The sequence below is a fragment of the Hetaerina americana genome, unplaced genomic scaffold (assembly GCF_022747635.1).
Source record: "Hetaerina americana unplaced genomic scaffold, ioHetAmer1.1.p SCAF_5, whole genome shotgun sequence".
In the NCBI taxonomy this organism is placed as follows: Eukaryota; Metazoa; Arthropoda; class Insecta; order Odonata; family Calopterygidae; genus Hetaerina; species Hetaerina americana.
The window spans coordinates 83381801-83404103 of NW_027287095.1; the positions used below are offsets into that span (position 1 = coordinate 83381801).

At 35.2% G+C, this 22303-nt stretch overlaps 1 protein-coding gene across 1 annotated transcript; it reads right to left on the reverse strand.

Annotated features, from left to right (window-relative positions):
* Positions 1-516: 516 nt before the first annotated feature.
* LOC139693453 (T-cell activation inhibitor, mitochondrial) lies at positions 517-22270 on the reverse strand. The gene is made up of 12 exons (XM_071591613.1): positions 22187-22270; positions 21982-22115; positions 21440-21596; positions 21180-21294; positions 13970-14264; positions 11498-11582; positions 10827-10962; positions 6435-6526; positions 4536-4636; positions 4262-4405; positions 2429-2560; positions 517-2033 (listed from the first exon to the last, which is right to left on the reverse strand). Exons 2-12 carry the CDS (start codon positions 22014-22016, stop codon positions 1772-1774), a joined length of 1554 nt encoding a protein of 517 aa, XP_071447714.1. The 5' UTR covers positions 22017-22115; positions 22187-22270; the 3' UTR covers positions 517-1771.
* Positions 22271-22303: the final 33 nt, after the last annotated feature.

Below are 22303 nucleotides of genomic sequence, written 5' to 3' on the forward strand. Positions count from 1 at the left end.
AAAATTAGGAAGGAGGATGTGTGTGCACTCTTCCTGCCATGTTCCACTCCACAAATGAAAATTTTTCAAAAAAATTCATCACACAAAGTAGAAATACTAAAATTATTTGTAAGTAATACATCCAAATTTCCATCGCAAATTTTTAATTAAGTTCGACGATTTTACTGAAGCGATCCATGCTCAAGAACTAGAATTTAAAAATCTGCCAGGATGGAGGGTTAAAACCCATTTCAATACCCAAACGATACGCAACATAATAAGATGAAGTTTATTATTCCCCAGAAAATGATATGGCATTTTGCATTCCACCATTTTATGGTATAATCAGGTTGGCACCATTTATAGCACCTCATAACCCCTTGAAATAGGATAGGCATTGCACAATTACATTTCCTATGGAATGGAACTGGTGACCTATGGAGGAACATGAAGGATGGCAGAGATGAATTGGGATCAAATTGTCAGAATCACATCCAAATATGAAACTCAAATTCTTTTATAAAAATAAGTTAGAACTGTTCTTGGCTCCCCTTTATTACATCAAGGTCATACCAAATGTTTATTTTCACAGGTTTATAATACATAATTGTACGTATGGCACCAGTTATTAAATTCGCATGAGAAGCACAACACTAAGTCAAGTCTTCCATAGTTAATGGAATACAAAAATAAAACTGAATAATTATTGCCATGATTTATGGGAACACTTGGCTTTTAAAAACAGTGAAAAAATATATGCTGGCCTAAGAAACGCCATTCATGTGGCATCTATTCCTAGAAAAACACTTGAGTAAATTATTTATGTTCACAGGATGGATTGAAACTATGTACGTGTCAAAAAAAACTAGCAAAATTATGTGCTATTTATATATATATATATATAAAATTAAAGATCACAATGTGTGTGTGTGTGTGCAAATAAATATGAATAGTATACACACTCTGTGTACACAGTTCTCTCTCTGAAAATATAGACTCATTTTTTATTGCATTTAATTCCAATGGCAAAATTTTAATCAACTCTTTTCTATGAATGGAACATTTTTTTTGCTGAAATTAAATTAATTTAAGACATGACATATTTGCATTAAGGCTATGCAATGATTCTTCTAACAAGACTGATTCAATGAGTGGCTTTGTTACCTAATCAATGCCCAATTTAATTTCATCTTGAATAGCCATAAAGGCTATATGTCACTTTGTTCATAAGGAAGAATACTGCGACCACTGAAAATGAATCACCATTTTCTCAGATGTTACGCTCACAAATACAGAAATAAAAGAACTTGAAAGAACTCAATTTTTTTAGGAGAGAGTATAACAAATAGACTTCCCTTGAAAACTCAATAGACAGCACTTCAACAACTGAGGTTTTTAGTCTTCATGAACAGATAATTTTATCTTCACATAAATATTCCCATTGTGAGGTGTGACAATAAATTCCTTCTAACTTGTCCAGATAAGGTGTTGATTCGAACGGCAGACAATTAAGAAGCAGAAAATACTTTCACATATGTGAAATATAAATATTTCACATGTTTTTACCTTGTGCACATCCCAGAAACTTCAGCAACTAATTAACTGATGCTTGAAATTTTAAAAATGTTCTAAGAAATTCATAAACATCAGTACTCTTCAAATTATTCTACAAAACAGGCTCTCGATGAAGCATTGGTCACTCATCAATCAGACAATATGCAATCTGATCCGACCTCAGGCACCACGTGAATCCTTAATTGACTGATCCAGCAATCATTCAATGTAGTCTTCCTCATGGTTTCCAGTCCCACGGGATGCAAACTTCACCGTGGGAGAGGATGGAGTAGTAATGCGTCACCCTCACTCCCAGCCCAGATATCAACGAGGCAATGGCTGAGCGATAGGGATCTGAATTGGGCATTCCTTCACTCGGCAGAAGACGCTCACAGCAGGATATCATGAGGGCTGGAGTGATATTGTCATCCTTCTCCAGTGAAGCCAAGCCCAGTTGTTTCACACACTGAGCATGCAAACCCCTTTCCAGGTGCTTATTGCTGAAAATAAAAATGAAATTTAGTAAACATTTCATTTTTTACCGTTCAACGGATAGACAAATGTTTGAGATGATGCAGTGACCAGATGATCTAACTTAACTGTGCATGATTTGCATGAAGTAATTGTGAATGGTGTTCAAAGACTGGAGACATCACAAGGTTACGTCATTAGGAATAGAGATTTTGTTAATAGGAAAGTATTCCATATTACGACAAGACAGTTTTCCTTGTTCTCATCTTTCATTAATGAATAACTAACTAATCAAATCAACCAATGTTTTTCATGGGAGAACATTCCTTTATAGTTAATTCAGGCAAAATCTGACAATATGTGATATGCAAACGAGCATGAACATTAATAAAATCAATTAAAATGGCAAAAAGATTGTACATACCACTGGTATTCGTGCAAAAGCTCCATTGCTTTAACTAGATTATCAGAAATGAAGCTAACAAGGAGAAATGCAGGGATAGATGCTGGGACAATGAACTGACCAGTAGGAGAAAGCATAAGAGGGCCAGACTCACTGGAAAAAACAAGAAAAGAGACAAAATAAGTGAATGGATCGGTCAAGAGATAGAATAAAATACTGCATATCATTTTCTAAGTTTATGTAAACAAAACATTTGCTACTTTTCAAATTTAGTTTAAATTCAGTTGTTAGTTGTCAATGTGACTTAATGCTGCAAAAGAATCCGCACCCATAAACTAACTTAACACTTGCTTGATCCATATAGGTAAATGTGATCATTGACAGTCAATATTAAACTCGAATTCATCCTATTCAAATTTATTAAACCCCTTCAAGATTGAATCATGATTGAAAGGTCCAGGCTACTATCACAATACAAAAGGCTAAATTAGTTTTAATTGGTTTTATTTGAAATATCACGCATTTAAACTACAAAATATTATAATTTAGCTTGATATTTCAAACAATGTAATGCCCATGATAATTGATGCCATGCCCTGCTTTAGCTGAAATAAATCATTAATAAGTGTGGTAAATAAAAACTTTGACACCACCATCCAATACATCCAATGACCTCTGACAAACCGAAAAATTCATTTCAGGCTAACGAAACTGAATAGTTGCTGATACTGAGCATCACTCACAGAAAGTACTTCAAAATAAAATGACTACTTACCTTTCCATTTATAAATATATTTCAAAAAAGTGGTGAGATTAAAATCTCCATTAAAACTAAGTATGCACAGCAGAACACCTACATCCATCGGCAATGATAGATTCTGAGAGTCTCCACAGTTAAGGGAAAGCATGAACAGTGGCAAACACTATGTATTGCCATTATTTACTAACTATAATAGGATTAATCATAATAATCCTCCAACTGTAGGAGGAAAATTTGAACATTTGTTTACCATCATAACCATACCCAATATGAGGTCTGTTCAAAACATGTCACCAACTTTGAATTTTCACAGGTTACGTATATTTGATTTTTGATTTTTTTTTTGGCGTTAAGTTGGTACTTACGTCTCTCACTTATACCAAAAGGTTTGGCCATTTTGAATGTTCAGTTAATTGTTTACAGCTGTTTTGCTTGGACGTGTTTCGGCTTGTCTTCAATTTTTACCTGTTCCAAAAAATGGATCAAAGAACGTGTACCAAATTTTGGGTGAAAAACGAAATGAAGTGTGCGGTCGCATTCCTAATATTGACTGTGGCATATGGAGAAGCTACCTTGGACCGAGGCAACATTTATCAGTGGTACGAAATGTTCTCAGAGGGCCGAGAAGATGCGAACGACAAAGAGCATGCCGGAGCATGTCAACAGCAGACGAAAACATTGATGAAGTGAAGAAAATACTGTTGACCAATCATCAAATTACCATGAGAGAAGTTGCTGAGGACCTAAACATATCGATTGGCTCATGCCATTCGATTTTTACCAATGATTTGGGCATGACACGGGTTGCCGCAAAATTCGTACCAACATTGCTCACTTTCGACCAAAAATAGCAACGCATTAACATTGCTAATGAGGATTTGGACTCTCCACGATAACAAAAATAAATAAATAAATAATTTTTGAAAAAACACACAAGTCGCGATACTGTTTGAACAGACCTCGTATTTCAGATACCAATGCTTCATCATGCATTCAATTGCAGGGATAATCGAGAGTTAACCGTACATATTGAATATAGCAGTTCTACCAAACATCATTTGGAATCAATGAAAGTAAAAAGGATCAAAGCTTACGTTTCCACGACTAGCTGGAATTGCTTAAGCGATGGTGGCCACTCCTTTGGATACCTCCCCCTCCCCCTGTAATCCCCAAGGGATGTGGCCAGCCGCCTCAAGTGCCTCTCGTAGCCCTCGGCCGTCACTTTGGGCTGGAATTTCCTACACAGCACATTGTTCGAAACACTTTTGGTGAGCACAATTGTAGTTAACCAACAAAAGTGACAACAGAATCAAAGTAGTTCCCATGGCAAACATGCCAAGCAGCATATTTTACGACTTATTTTCATACCTATGCACTATTTTTATGTCCATTAAAACCGTGGAGACGGCACGTTCCACTGCTGGGATCCTGGCAAGCACGGCATCTCTCTTCCTTACATTTCGTATCAGCTGGAAGAAGTCAAAAAATGAGGGTTACTAATGACAGCTAAACTACAACCTTTTTATCATTAACAGATCAACGAGCAGGGTGGAACGCCATTCTTGATTGATGAATTTTTTCATTTCAACTGACCAGAATTCCTATTTTTTTCCCAGAAGAAATTTAAAAATTGAGGGAGAATTCCTATTGGAATTTGAAATTAGATGATCTGATCCAATTCTTCATTAAATTATTAGATGACTACAAAGACAATAAGTTAGGCTAAAGGGAGAAGTTAGCAGAGCACAAAGTAACATAAAAGTTAAGCAATATTCATATGAAATTTTAAATATAATATTATAGACAGTAGTTAACATCAGGGATCGAAGCATACTTTTCCGGGATATTTCTCTCAAAATTTTAGAAGTTTAGTTAAATGTAATGGATTTCCCTGAAACACCAGACATTATGCAATCTCATGCGATGAATGCACTTCGAGCACAAAAATTATTTCACTAGTAACAGTCTTGCAGTGGGTCTATCCAATCCAAAAATATTGTTATCAATTATTGGACTCCCAGGAAAAAAAGCCATCATTTTCTTGCAACTATTCTTAGTCAAAATATCAATTGTAACATGCCACATCCTTGGTAAAGTAATAAAATAATGAGTTACTCCCTGCATTACAAGAGCTGTTTAATACAAATTAATAATAAGTAAACTTGTGGAGCTAAATTCCTACATTAAACCCCTGACAGTCATTAACTAAAAGGTTATTCATTTTCAATGAGAAATGAGCTCAATCTTAACTAAGACCCACGGCAGAGTGCAATTCATGCACATACTTAATTCAAAAAGTCCTAATGAAGAAATAGAAAAACAAATAATTTTATTAGCTTGTATTTTAATTTTCAACATAATCTTCTTTTAGTCCGATAAACTTGTCCTGGCATTTCACCCACTCTTTTAAGTTGTCCAAAACATAGGATTTAGGAAAGTCCTCAATAAAGACATTTGTGTTGGCGATGACTTCCTTTTTACAAGTTTGAAAACAAAACAAGTCACTGTGGGCCAGAGCTGGTGAATATGATGGATGTTGTAATAGTTCTAATTTTAATCCCACAATTGTCAACATCAAAACTGCACAACTGGTTTCCAATCTACAGTATCGAAGGCTTTTTCCAAATCAATGGAGGTGAAAAAACCTTTCCTGTTCATTTCTAGCATCCTCTCTCGGATCAAGCAAAGTGCCAGGATAATGCCTCTTGTTCCTTTACCTTTCTGGAAGTCAGATTGATCTTCTCCAACATTATTCTCTGCTTTCTTTTTAGATTCTGTTCCCTATTGTATGTAAAAGAACCTTGGAAACATGTGACAGAAAAGTAACTGTTCTGTAATTCATGCATTCAATTGCTTTCCCATATTTTTGGTATCATAATATTTTGGCTTTTAAGAGTCTTTAGGTATCTCCCCTTTTTTCACAACATGCGTGCACTGTCATAAAGTCTTTCTTCCATTCTACTGCCAAGGTTTTTTAATAACTCAGCCTCAGTTTTTTAATACCTTTTTAATATCTCATTATCCAAACCCCTCCATGCATTATCGATTGCTGATATAAAGCTTTGATTTTCCAATAGGCTAAAAGAGTCTATTGGAAAGTCAATAGACTAAGAGAACAACACCTAACATTTTGAAAGCTCATTATTTCATCTCCAGGAATGTCAAAGGTAAATTAAAAAGTTAAAACATTTCCTTTCGATGTACACCTGTCATTCATTGATCTTTGAGGTTCTTGTGCTTCCATGAGAGACAAATCGGAACACTTACATCTAGCCAGTTATTCCGCACCTCACTGCTGTTGAGCATGACATGCCCATCAAGAGTGACCCCAGTTTCACTTCCAAACACAAGTATCCGACCTGAAAAACACACAGCACACCAGTATAGCAATTATATTACCATTGCATTTCTCACAGCCATCATGCAATAAAAATAATCAACGACTGGAACAGGACAGTTTCATCTGGAGTTTTACCATTAAAAAAAAAATTATTGAAAAATTCTATACTCCAATGCTCGCTATTTTAACAAAAATCTTAATTCAAAAGCCCATTGGTAATCATGAAAATACAAAATCTACTCTTATTACACTGACAAATTAACACAATCGAACAAATATTACAGCCCATAATTTTTTGCAAGGAAGAAAGCTATATGTAAGCCATCTCAAATATTCACTTACAATAAAGCCATTACACCAGTTGTAGTAGCATCATATCTGTCATTGCAGTAGTGGACACTAGCATTGGCTTTTAAGTTTCTTCTCCTCAAGTGAAAGTGACCGCTTTTCCTGCATTGTGACGTCACCATGACGATGCTAGCGAATGTTCAAAATGGTCTCTTAAGCTCACGCTTTACCTTTGGTTTTTGATATTTTCGATTTCATATTCATAATTTGTTTTTAATTTGCCAACAGTCACTGTGGTCCTGTGTGTGTCATGGTAGACACAGGTGTCTACAGAACACTACTTTTTTCAGAACTATTTGATCATTCCTGTTGCTTTCATTCATGTCTTACTTGTCTGCTACAGCCTTGGGGTGAACATATTAATTTAATCAAACCATATTTCATGAATTTATATATTTTGTAGACACAAAACAGAATTTTTGTATAATTAATCTTCACATGAGCTTGTCTGATGATATATTGCTGACAGTATTCTAAAAACCAAAGAGAAAGAAAAAAAAGATACCAAAGTAATACAACCATCCAATAATCTAGAGTGCTCCATGCATCGGGGAGTAGTCTCTCGAAAGAAAGTGACTTTGGAGCTAACCTTGGCTTGAATTTGAGTTACACAAGGAACAAAGTGGAATTCGAGAAGATTTGAATGAGTAGAATTTGAGTCAGAAACAATCTGCAAATGAAGTTCCAAACATAGCAGAGGCTATGGTAGAAAGGATACATGTTTACACAATGCAGTTTTACACTACTCTGATGATTTCTGCACCTGGTTCCACTTTATTTAGTGGTACCACAGATATCATTTTACAAACATTTGTTGTCTCCGGCATAACTTCATAGAATTTGCATAACATATTGAAATGAAATTATTGACTTTGTAATTCCACACACTTTTTATTTAAAAACACGACCCAGGTTTCGACATTGAACGTAATCATAATTTTTTAATTAAATGTGTGGAATTACAAAGTCAATTATTTCATTTCATTTCAATATTTCATTTTACCATGGTCAGCAAAAGTGTTCGCGCATCACCAGAGAAATTATCATAACCACATCAAGTAATTTGCAAAAACTGAATTATTTCATTCAAGTGCATGACCAATAAATGCAAATGTGTCCTCCCTATTCGGCCCTTGGACCACTATGGAAAGCACATCTCTATGAAATAAAATCTTCAAAATTATAAATTAATGAGAGAATTTACTAAATTGTATGATTCAAGCATAGTTCACAACTAAATACACATCCAGATATTGTTTTGGCCCCAGGAGAATTTAAAAAATAATATTAATGACAGTCAATTTGTTAATGCATCATCTAGGACTAGACTCAATACACCCAAATTATGAACAGTTCAATTAAAAATCATTAATTATAAAGCTTCACACCACCCTCAGTAATCAAAGGAAACAAATAACAGGCTCTTTCAAGTAAGGAAAAAAAATTAAAATCTCTCACATTGGAAAATAAAGATCACTCGATTAGGACACGAACACTGTCTTTAGGTATACTATTAAATGCAAAAATGATGTGGATAAAATGTGAAAATCATACTATCAAATGCAACCAAGAGAATATTTTACCATGCAATGTGTTTAGGGATTTCAATTAAGAAACACCTGAAGAACTGAATGCATATTGTGTCAAATCTACATCTGAGCTCACTCAAAATTGGATTCAACTTAGTATTTCAGAAAACACATCTGACATCTTGTCCTTGACTCCCTATCCACTTATCACTTCCTCTCTCACACCTCTTTGCCCCTTACCAACTGACAAGATGGCAAGTGTTGCCCTGTCTCCCTTTCAGCAGAAGATGGAACAACATAGGCAACTTCCTGTATAAAATCTTTTACTATTATCTGTCTGTTTCAGTAAGTAGGTATATTACAACCACACACACACGCACACACACACTGCCATGGATTTGCAGAAACATGAACATTTGAGTTTACAAATGCAGTTACACAGACTCACAAGCAACTAAATTTATCCATCCAGTCATGGCAGTTGAACTACTGGTGGTACTACACATACATATACAGTTCACTGGCATATCATTGACAGAAAAGTTACAATTTTGCAGGGAATTGCAATTTGCAAGGTTTTAAGGGAATAAAAAAATCCAAAGTTAACAGCAGCAAACAAATACTTCAAGTGAAAAAAATCTATTAGAAGCAACAATGTTTCCAATAATAATTGAATTACTTTGTTATGCAGAGTCAATTTTCCCTTTATGAATAATTACCAAGAACTGACAATGTAAGTTTTCCTCATTTAGTCAACTTTTTGGTTTATCTTGTGCCAGAATATATTGTATATAATGAAATAATTCATGCCTCTTAATCCTCATTATACGACAGACACTAGTAGAACTAAAGCCTCCCTAATTGCTACTATACAGACTCAAGCATAGAATGTTCTAGGAAATTTGGAACAGCTGAAATTTTCTTTGGGGGTTTCTCAAAATAACATGACCATTCCATACCTTATCCACAAGCCCTGAGATACATTTTCACCACAGAGCAACATCTACACCTATCAAAGGACTCAAACTGTGACCTTTAGTTTAGCTGTGGGAGCACTTCATCATGCTTATATGGCTATCCATGCCTCAAAATTTGATATTGTCAGCCTCAAACAGCCCATGGTTGGTTACTCCATAAGTTAGTCACTAATCAACTGATGTCAGATTTTTATGTTTCATTGCACAACATTTTGAAAAGTCATAATTTTTTAAGCCATTTCATTTGAGGAAGATTTCAAGATGTGGTGGTAGAGAAGAATGCATAGTATGAAACTGACAAATAGGAAAATAACCGATGAAGCTCCAGGCATGGTGGTGGAAGAGATATGGCTATTGGAGCATATTCAAAGAAGGCAGGACAATTACTGCGAGGCAACGGGATGCTGAATATGATAATAGAAGGGGAATAATGGGAAGTGACCCAGTGGGAAGATAAGAATAGGCATTTTGGATGGAATTAAGGGTGAGAGTAAGTATAAAGAGCTAAATAATAAGATTACTCTGTAACAGAGGCTTTATGGATACTTGGTGTCATGTTGGTCAGGGCTTAGGAGTAAAGCTGTGTTTAGTGCCTTGATCCATCAAAACCCCACTCTTAGTGGACTATTGCCAAACATGAAAATTATAATTTTATACAAGGCTCTTTAAATTCATTATTAATATCCTTTTGAGCACAATGACATTATTTTAAACACTGAATAAAGAAACCATACCCATACAAGAAAAGAAAGATTCAAACAAATTCAAACAGGTTAAGGCACAATTTTTAACAAGAGAGTGATAGCTATATATATATATATATATATATATATATATATATATATATATATATATATATATATATATATATATATATATATATATATATATATATATATATATATATATATATATATATATATATATATATATATATATATATATATATATATATATATATATATATATATGTGTATATATATATATGTATGTATATATATATATATATATATGTATATATATATATATATGTATATATATATATATATATATATGTATATATATATATATATATGTATATATATATATATATATGTATATATATATATATATATATATGTATATATATGTATATATATATATATATATATGTATATATATATATATATATATATATATATGTATATATATGTATATATATATATATATGTATATATATGTGTATATATATATATATATATATATATATATGTATATATATATGTATATATATATATATATGTATATATGTGTATATATATATATATATATATATATATATATATATATATGTATATATATATGTATATATATATATATATATATATATATATATATATATATATATATATATATATATATATATATATATATGCATTGGTGAAATATGTATAGTTAAATTGAGATGCAGTATAATGCAACACACCTTTGAGTGCATCCATGGCATCAGAATGTTGACGAGCAAGGGCCGCAAAACTCTGGAGGCAGCCACGAAAGTGTGATATATTCCATCCACAGTCCCAACGAACATCCAGGAGTTGCAGTGATGACTTGAGGTTTTCCTTTCAAATGCACACTTGCATATTAGCAAGATAATGCACAGTTCTTTAGCAACAACATATGTCGTACTCACTCAAAGTGCTCTCCACGAAGCACCCCAAGTAGAGATCAGAATACCACTGAAAAAGGTTGTCTCCAGGATTCGAACCCAGGCCTTTTCAGTGGGAAGCCTGTGTGTTAGCCACTCTATATTCATGAGAACGTCAACGTAACAACTGTGAATCTGAGTTTGGCATGCTACTCTGAGAAATCAGGCTGATTCAATACGTAATAGACCCAAAAAGAACCTTTTTGACTGAGGCAGGAGGAATTGAATGAAAAAGTGCATCATCAAAAAAGAGCACATGAAGAAAGTTCAACAAGTATGACAAAGAGCCTAAAAATGTCTAAACTAAAGTTCACCATTCATCAGAACACATGCTGTAACAGGCAAAAGAATACTGAAATGGACAATGAAAGTTGCTGATATATTTTAACCGATTTCTGAAACTGTGAACTTCGAACTACTACGTTAAGTATTTAAAGGAGCTCCTTTACCTGAAGCCTTGACACTTCCTCCCTGACGGGTGCCAGTGCTTCTGCTTTCTTCCTTGCATCACCAGCATGTTTGTTCAACCAAGACCTGAAGACATAAGCAAACCATACAGTATACTAAATCCTCAATGCCATTAATAATACCTAAGAAACTCATTCACATAAGAATAAGAATAGAATGAGGAGCTGATATACCCACGGTATGTTAGATAAATAACTTAAGTTTTTGCAATTTGAGTGTAAAAATAATTCATAATCATCGGTTTGGTAGGTGTTGGTAGAGTTCACCCAGTACTTAGCCCAACAGCATGTGAAATTCGCACATCAGGGTAGGGGGGCCAGTTCCTTTCCCTGTGCCGGCTATGGTTTCCCAGGAAGGCCTGGTACCCAAAAAATCACAAAGTTTGAGTGGAGCTGAGGGTGCCCACAGAGGCTTGCCCGGGACTCAAACCTGGGCCTGGTCGAGTCAGTAGTTCAACACTCTACCCACTGGACTATCTTAGACTGCCACAACATAAAATGAGCTAGATTATTAGTGCATCATCTTCTGGTACATACATAAGCTATGAACCTAAAGTTAACATACTAAATTCGAAACACATTTTACAGGATAATAAAAATAGAGTAGAAAAATAAAACCCTCAGTCATTTAAATTAAATTAATTTCCATAAATTACAGCATGCTACAGCATACGAGATTCAATTCATACCTCCCCAATCTGAATTTCAAGTTAACACAATACCAATCAAACAGCTTCTTCAATGTTACATTCTATCAAATTTGTTCAAAATAACAAACATGCATGAAACCTCCCTTAAGATGTGTCAATAATGCAATGTACTGAACACCTAAGGAAATGTCAATAGCTCATAAAGTGTATCTGCCAATAAGCATGACAAAATACGAGGGCGGTTCAATTAGTACCCTTATTTGAAGACAAAGGGCGTTCCTGAGGGAAGTTTATGTTATCATCATGTGCTGCCATCTATCAAATGATGGTGAAACAAATTTCAGACTGATTTGAAGGTTAGTTTGGATTTGGCAGCCATTCGAGTAAGACTTATTTTGGGATTTTCGCTAAGTTGGAAAAAAGCAGTATCGTTCGGTAATTCGCTTTTTGTTTTTGGATGGGAAGAAATGCGAGGAGATAAAAGCAAAGTTGGATTCTGTTTATGGGGACACGTCGCCATCTATGACCACAGTTAGATATTGGTTCAACGAATTTAAATGTGGGCGAACATCTGTTTTTGATGAGGAGCGACCAGGATGCCCGGCAGACGTGGTTACCGAGGAAATCATTAAAAAAGTCCACACCATGATTCTCGCTGATCGACGAACAAAAGTGCGTGAAGTAGCAGAGGCCATGGGTGTGTCAACCGGAACGGCAATTAATATTTTACATAATAAGTCTGCAATGAAAAAATTGCCGGCCTGATGGGTGCCGCGATTGCTCATGGTGGACAACAAGCTGATCCGGAGTTGTCGCCGCCAAACTGCATGAACTACGTTATGAATTGCTGCCGCACCCCCCGTATTCACCTGATCTGGCTCCCTGCAACTTTTTCTTATTCCCTAACATGAAGAAATGGCTCGCGGGGAAAAAATTAGCTCAAATGAGGAAGTTATCGCCGAGACAGAGGCGTATTTTGGAGAGTTCGACAAATCCTATTTTTTGTAGGGGTTAAAAAAATGGCCGGAACGTCCGGAGAAGTGTATCTTTATAAAAGGGGACTATGTTGAAATGTAAAAAAAATGTTTTTGAAAAAATGGTTTCTTCATTTCTAACTCGGGTACTTATTGAATCGCCCTTGTATCAATCATATGAAAATTGTAAAAATGAATGCGTAATTGTACCTCTGTAATGATCTCACTGATATTTCAACCTCTCTGGCAGATCTGGAATTTGGCAAACTAGAATTCATATCTAGGGTTGTTTGCTATGTGTTGAACAACATGATGCACAGAATGATGTTACCATTTTTAAATTATATGTTTCAAAATGAGATTTCCATTGGATTGAAAATTAATTAACTTTTATTGACGTTTTTTATACTCAGCACTTAGCAGTGTCTATAATTCTAAAAAATAGAAATATTATACAAAACTAGTTTCTGTATTCTTGTAATATCCTCAGTCGTCTAGCAATGACATAATTTTTACATTACACATTCATGAAATACTCAACATTTGCCATCATTCGTTGTCAGACATGACGAAGTTTTTCATTTATAACATTCAGGAATAAAGGTGAGCAATATATGAAAAATCAACTATTCAAATCACTGATTCCAACAGTTTCAAACAAATATACTCATTTTAGATTTCAATAAGAGTGCAGAAGAATATTATGATGATTTAAAAGAATGAGTACAGTTAGAAATACCAAATGATGCACTCACGAGGACAAAATATAGTTTCAATAGAAACCTTACTCTTTGGACGAATAAAGCATTCATATTTTTGCTTGAACTTACAGCAACCTCTCGGTTTCCTTCGACTTCTGAATTTTCCTTTCCATGTGCCGAACGCGAACAAAAGGCGAAGTCCCATCATCTTCAAAGCCTGTTCCAGTTAGGTCGATGCCTTCCCACCCCCTGGGTCTTGTTGCTTGTGCTTCGCCCCAGGCCCTGGATGCCTGTGGAGGTGGGGGCAGGGGAGAGGGGATCGCATCCACGTAGGATGTTGGAAGACCACATGACCGGAGGATCTCCAGCACAGTTTTACGAAGGTCTCTCTCTGCGAGGGTGACACGAACCTTCTGGAAGGACCCTGAGGGAAGCCAAGGAGAAAATTAAGATCCCTACCAACATCAAATTGTTGTCTTAATACTACAACTAGTTACAATATAAGATATTTCATGTTATCATTTAGGTTAAGGACATCACCTAGATATACGTAAATTTCCATTAAATACACTACCCATTTTATTATCATTAAATAAAAAATGCTGAATTCTTAGAGCCTTATATAAGAGGTATAAAGTGAAAGTTTTAAGCCAATAATAATAGTAGTCTTTAGTTCTGCGTGAGAGTCTCTCAGGAGTCTCCTAAATCAAACATTACGCACATATTTGGATTTGCCAGACTCTTATCAACAGTGTTGGAAGAGTTTGAAAATTATGGCATTAATTAATCATTAATTCTACAGTAATATGGTACCTTTATTTGACAAAGCCTGGGTAAATACAGTAAAACCATCAGTCTGGCTCACCCTGGACTCTGTTTTCAGTAATATTTGTAATTTTCAATCTGCTCATTAAATATTTATTTCAATATCTTCCCTCTTACATTTTGATTTAACGATGAAATGATTAGTTTCCTATAGAGCAGAAGAGGCCATCTATGACATCCATATGTATAAAATTTATGTCCTCGTTGTTCTTTCATAATGCGACCATAATGTATACAAGAAAGTTTGACGCAATGCATTACTGTAAAAACCATTAATTCTTCATGATGGTTAGCATAACTTGAAACTTTTTGTGTGGTTATGATCAACACCTTCTTTCCAATTAGCTGTAGGTCAGCATTGGGTCCGAAAATCTATCATGACAAAAGATAACTTCATATTCTTGTAAAGGCATCTATATCCATTGAAATCTTATTCTGTTTTTACTGCTTTGCTCATTTCATAGAAAAATCCCTCCTAAATAGCTGAAAATGTTCTAGATTGTATCCTCCATATTAAATGCTTATCTTAATATTCCAATTTATTTCTTTTCTTTTGCTATGCAATCATTGCTTCTCATCTCATACCTATCAAACTGGTGCAAAATGGTGAGAAATGATTTCAATTCTTTGGTTGACTGCAGCTCATTTGCAAATCTCACTGATGTGATGCGTTCCCCACTTACGTTCACTCCTACCTGTAAACCTTCCCAAGACAGTCATTTTCCTTTCTTATTTCCTTGGATCATAAAATGTAAAGCTCAAGTGATAATGGACAACCATCAAAATCCATGACGTAATTTAATACACCCAGGTTATATTCTATATCCCATTCCAACATTCAAATCATTACAGCTATGATTTTACGCAAACTTATCCCCTTTCTATCAATTCCCCAAACTGTTTTCTCCTATGCAACCATTCCCTTTTTCCACCCTCTTGTTGATAATCCAAAGTGCTTGTAGTGCATTTACTTAGCTTTACTGTACACTAAATCCTTAGCTTTACTGTACACTAATGGCTTCAGGCATAGTGTAGTGGTATCTGCTCATATTTAATTATTACACAGGCACACAATTATTTTATCTAGAACATTACCTGGGTTTCCACGTACGAAAACCAGATGGTGGTGTCTCATGTCAACACCATGGGTCATGTTCAAAAAGAAAATTTGTGTGAAATAACCAAGGTTCAGTGAGTAAATGCACTATTAACTAAATCAAACTTACAGCCCCACAATAGCCCTCTTCCCTTCACTGGAATTCGAATCATTCTATTGACTATCACTCTTATATTATCTATTTAAGTCTCCTGGCTTAATTCCTTCGTCCAAAAAACTATAAATGAACCCATAAAAACACTTTCTCACATGTTTTCTACAACCCTTGTAATTTACTGCATTTATCTATCCACAAAACCTTGCTTGATTTCATTTTCTCTTCTACCTTGCCTCTACTCTACCTCAGAACCAAGTACGCTTGGGCCTCAGCCTTCCTCATCTACATCACGTTCTCTTTCTGTACCTAAATTTAATGGCCTAATATCTTTTCTTCATAGTAAGTTTATGCATTTTTTTCATCTTGACTGTTTTATTTTTCTTTGATTAATACTATTCCATATCTCGGACACCTATTGTGAATGGATTTTCCTTTCTTACTTCCTCATAGTTATTTTACCTTCTTTTATTCATTATCTATTTAGCATTTGTCCAAAAACAGTACTTTTTGGTCTTTACAACAGAATATTAACGATGACAACAATGAACACAATTACAAACACCCAAGCCCTAGGTGGAGAAAAACCCACCTTGACGAGAATTAAGACCTCTCATTTGGCAGACGAGGACGTTCCCCGCTGCCACCAGGGCCGGTAGCTTGATGCTTTATATTCAGAATATTCACAAAGAAAAGTAAAATTACAAGAAATTAAAAAGAGGGAGGAGCCTGGCTTTGAGAAGTGGAAAACTTTGTTCAAAAAGGCTGGAATTCATATGTTTTCCAGCAGAGAACATCCATTTCACCCTGTCTCTGTACTCTTCATATTCCTGTGCTCCTTCTACCATATTTATTTTGCCTAATTATTTCCTTGCTTTATTTTATTATTTAACCCCAATTGTTTATTCTCCTAAATTCCAAGTTGGCATGGTTTTATTTCCTTTTCTCAACCGTGTTTCCAATGACCTCTTTGGTTTAATTAACCTTATCCTTCAGTTATTTTTAATTTTCTCTAATCCACCATTCCTTCACGACCCACCTGTCCTTACAAAGAATTTCATCAACTGCCTTGAAGAACACATCAATTTTTTTTCCTCAGTTAAAGCTTTGACATCCTCAGTTGAAGCAAGACTTTCATAATGTATTTAAATGATAAATTTAAATTCATTTCAAACCTTTTAGGCAACTACAAGTTCATAATCTGAGTTAACATAGAGCTCATAATCAAGATCTTAAGTACATAAATATTTCATTTGGATGGGCATACACAGCCTCAACAGGGTCAATTTTTGCGATTAAATAAGCTCAATGGTTTTAATACATCTTTACCCATTACATTGGTGTGGAGAAGAATGGAAAAAGTTATATGAACAGATAGGAAAACAAATGAGGAAGTTCTAGGCATGATAAGGGAAGCGAGATGGGTTTTTGGGAGGCAGTCAAAGAATGCTGTACGCATAAGTGGCTGTAGGACATAGCAAGGGACAACACAATGCTGAAGACTGTGACACACCGAAGTGAGAACAGGCATACGGGGCAGAATAAGAGGTTGGTTGTAAGTGTCATAAATGGCAAGGCTCAGGAATGCTTAGCCTCCAGGCCCACCAAAAACATATTTTCACTGAATAATTACATACCTGACGATTTTGCTAATGTGTCGAAAACAGTAGGAGGGAAATAAAGTCTAGGATTAAAAATTGAAAATATTACTCATTTGGGTTACCCAAGATTCACAAACCGGGATTTCCGATTAGACCCGTGATTTCTAACGTAACAGCCCCCAACCACCTGTTAGCGAGAAGAGTAAACGACATATTTAGAGAGCATTCAAAATTTGAAGCAAAATACGGTGTCCGTAATTACATTGACTTTATCAACCGTGTTTCCAAAGTGACCATCCCCAACAAGTGCTTCCTAGTATCCTTCGATGTATCCAACCTCTTCACCAGTGTGCCGCCTAAAGAAGCTATAGACATTGCAGAAACCAAACTTATCCAGAATTCTGTGCCTTACCCAGTTATCTGTGAACTAATCCAACTGCTACAGACATGTGCTTCGCAAAATTATTTTAAATTTAGCGGAAAGTATTTCAAACAGCCCAATGGCCTAGCTATGGGTTGCCCTCTGTCACCGATTCTGGCCGACATTTATATGAACCATTTCGAAAAGAACTTGTTCTCCTCGTGTAACGAACTAACAAATAATGTGTTGTGTTGGTATCGATATGTGGACGATGTGTTTTGTGTGTGGAGAGGCTGCAAAAGGCAACTTCAGCTATTTCTTACACATTTAAATTCTTTGAACGAAAACCTGAAATTCACCTGTGAAGTAGAAGAAAATAATACACTGAATTTTCTTGATTTAAAAATTTCAAAATTAAACAACCGGCTTGATTTCTCTATCTTTCGGAAAAACTCATACACAGATCAAGTTATCCATTTCAAGTCAAGACATTGCTTCTCGCAAAAACTCTCCGCCTTCCATTCAATGATACACCGGTTGGTGAACGTCCCAATGTCGCAAAACAACGTCAAAAAAGAACTTACCACGATTAAATTGATTGCAAGAAACAACGGCTACGATGAGGAGCTAGTAGAGAAACTATACCGCAAAAAACTGAATCAAATGGCATTGAAAGATATTTACAGTACCGAACCGCCACAGGACCCCGCAGCCAAGTGGCGCAGAATCCTTTATTTAGACGATTTTTCAAAAAAAGTATGTAAGAAACTTCCAAAATGTAGAATTAAGATAGCCCATTATAACAAATCAAGCCTCAGGAGCCTGCTCTCCCACACAAAGGACAGAATCCCATATAAGGAAAAGAGTGGAGTATATAAGCTAAAGTGCGATTGCGGAGCAATATACATCGGACAGACAGGGAGGAAATTCCAAGAACGAGTGAAGGAGCATCAAGCATGTGCAAGAAATAAAAAGATGAACTCTCAATTCGCAAAGCATTTGATTGATAATAACCATAAAAGTGATTTTGATTTCGAAATTTTACATGTTGAAAGCAAAGGCTATAGATTAGACGCCTTAGAACAGTTAGAAATTTTAAATAGTGTTTGTTTAAATGAAAATATTGTTAACGAATTTCTGTATGCCTCCCACCCTCCCCTCCTTAAAGTCCCAATCCTCACCGTGGCCGATGACACCGCCCCCTCCCCTTCATCTAACCCTCTCTAATCCCCTGACTCATGAGAGCTCTACAATGTGGACTTCTCCCTCCCGCTCCACATTCCATCAACATCGCGGAGGGGATGCCAAACTGCCCTCCCCTCCGGCACGCAAACCCATCCTGACTTTACCCCTCCCAAACCTTCCTGATTATCTCCACCCCACCCCCGCCCTGGCTGTATATATAAGAAGGGCTGCAAATGTAGAGAGCTCACCTGATGATGAAGTTTTACTTCGAAACCCGGGTCGTGTGAATAAATCGTTTTCGTGTGGAACTACAAAGTTAGTCCTTTCATTTATTTATATAGTATACTCATTTGGTGTTTATTAATTTTCACTTAAAGCTTGAACCCATCGAATTCATCAAGAGTTCTAGTATCGGCCAAAGAAAGGCTAAATTATACATGACTCTGATGATAAAATATATCTAGTGGCATCGTTAAATACCTTACTTTAATAGTAGATGTCACACCCTTAGGGTAATCCTGAATTACATCGACATTGCCTCCATTTAAAAATATCAGATGATGTCATCTATGCATAAAAAATGGTAGTAGTGTAAAAAATGTTTAGGGTTAAAATATAAAAAGTTAATTTATTCAGTGATCATCAATTTCCACAAAGTATAGCCTGAAACCATAAAATTCAGGAACCTATGTTAACCAATAAACTCATGTTAATAATAAATTATTCATTTATTTTATCAATTTAAAGTCCCCAGAAGAATAATAACATGGAGGCATTACAAATCACACACACACAATCACAAACACCAAATCCTAAGGTGTAGGAGGGCCACCCACCTACGTGGGCACCTCTGAAATAGCATGTGAGGGTGTCGCCCTGCCATCACCATGACAGTGGCAGCAGGGTTATTCCCTTACTTGAAACATATAGTATTTCAAAACTATACTCTCTATAATAAACTTTTTGCTATCCTATACCATATTTCCCAGTCCATAAGATGCACTTTTTTACTTGAAAATGTACTCTAAATTCAGCCTTTGTCTTATGATCCAGGGGTTCATGAGTATAATTTTGAACTATAAGTTTTTCCACAATAATTTTTAAAATATAATTAAACCTGATAGCTTCTGCAATCGATAGTTGGTGAGGGCCTCATCCTTCTTCTGGGAGTTTTGGAATTTGATGGAAACTTACAAAAGAAGAATGAAACCATAATCAACAAAAGTTTTAACACCATAATTTAGTATGCAGATATTGAAAACTTTAACCTACACTTGGTTTCATTGACCTTCAATCACTTTGTTAACAGTCAATAAATATTACAAAATAATTATACGATATTATAATGTAAATATTAATTTAATGACGATTGGCAAGACAGATATTTTAGAGAGATTAATATGTTGACCACTGATTACCATTTATTTCTATTAGTGACACAAACAATGGTCAGATAAGGAAATTATCAGAGAACAAGCAGTAATTGCGGCTGCTGGTAAAACCAGAAATAGGAGAGTCCAAATTGTGATAACTAAACATTTAAAAATATACTGTGAAAAACTAGCCAGTGTTTTCATTTCATTTTAATATGAGTGAGACCTTTAACAAAGGTCTCACTAACTTATACTTAAAGCGCTGTGGCGAGATATTTAAGTAAACTATAGTTACTATACATTTGGCTAGAATTTTCATCTGCATCAGGGTCATTTTCACAAGGGGGTGATCATAACAAGAGATATCAACCCTGAACAAAAAATACAGAATAGAAGCCGATGCAATAAATGTTATTTCCATGAAGAATGACACCCACAAACAATATCTAATAGGGTTGATGTAGTGAGGATTGCGAGACAAAACAAGTTTTACAATATCCGGGGAAGAACTTTGATAGATGTGAAAAGATCTAGTGAGATAATCAAATATATTGCATGATTTATCGATACGCAATCAATACTTAGAAATAATCCACCTGGAAGACTAACAACGTACTCAATTCTTGGTGACAATTTGGCAGGTCAGAGGAAACATTAGCTTAACTTTAATCAATTCCCACTACATTTAACAAAAACTAATCGACTGAGAAATAACGAGAAAAAATTTCCTACTATTTATTTTTCACTCATTAAAAGAAACTAAAATTATATTGCTAATCTTACCAGGCTTCTCTTGGCGCCGAAGGTAAAAATTCAAGTAGGCAGGGGATGCAGGCCGTTTCATCTGCAGAAGCTCTATATATGCATTGAGCTGTTTCAGGGAATTTTCATTTACAGCCTAAACAGGTTAATGCGTGAAATTAAAATGAGTGCAGACGATATGCTGTTTTTCAATTATAACTTCCTAAGCACAATAGAAAACACTAGCAAAACACTGGCGTAACTAGTAAATTTATAAAAAAAATACAATAACCTCCACTTACTCGTTCATTTGGATGCTGCCCAAACAAATCTGGGTGCACAGAAAAATAAAATGGCCTGAGTGCTGTAGATACCTCACCATGACTCAAGTATCGGCAAGCAATGGCCAAGCTTACTTTAGAATGTCTCAATAAACCATCACAATTCTTGGTGAGAAACCTTTGAGGTATAGAGAGGAAATTGGGCCAGCGTTAATAACAATATTTACCAGCACAAAATTATTTAAATATGATAGCATTTTATAATACTTTCTGACAGAAAATTATAATGGGAAACGATACTCATCCTACAGAATCAAAGGTTTTTTTAAATTTTTAAGATCACATTATGAAGTTAATTATACGCAAATTATTTTCACATCAGGGTAATGTTGATCTGTATTTCATTTAGGGTGGCATTATACCTATTTCCCGGCCACCGGTCATTTTAAAAGAGGCAAAACGACATTCATCATTTATCGGGAGAAAATTCTAATGCGATGATAAACAGCTCTCCACAAACAGAAAAGCACAATCCTGAGCAAAAATCAAATAATTAAAGTTACCATCTACTCAAACAGATGCCTTCCAGGGGGCACATGTTGCAAATGTGCAAAGGAAAGTTGTCACATCCTAAAGATACCTTTCATCACACTATATCTCGTTTCATAGGTTCCAAAACACATTCGCAACCAACGTCCTGCGTAATAAACAAAACGATAATGATTATACGCGCAGATTGCGTCGTAATCTAGACACAATTGCTTTCACCTTTAACCGATACAATTCATTCGACTGTTTTAAAATACTACGCGCGTGCATTACAAATAGGCAATCTACAAATCACATAAAAGATAATATCATCTTGAATCAAAAAGTGAAGGCAAC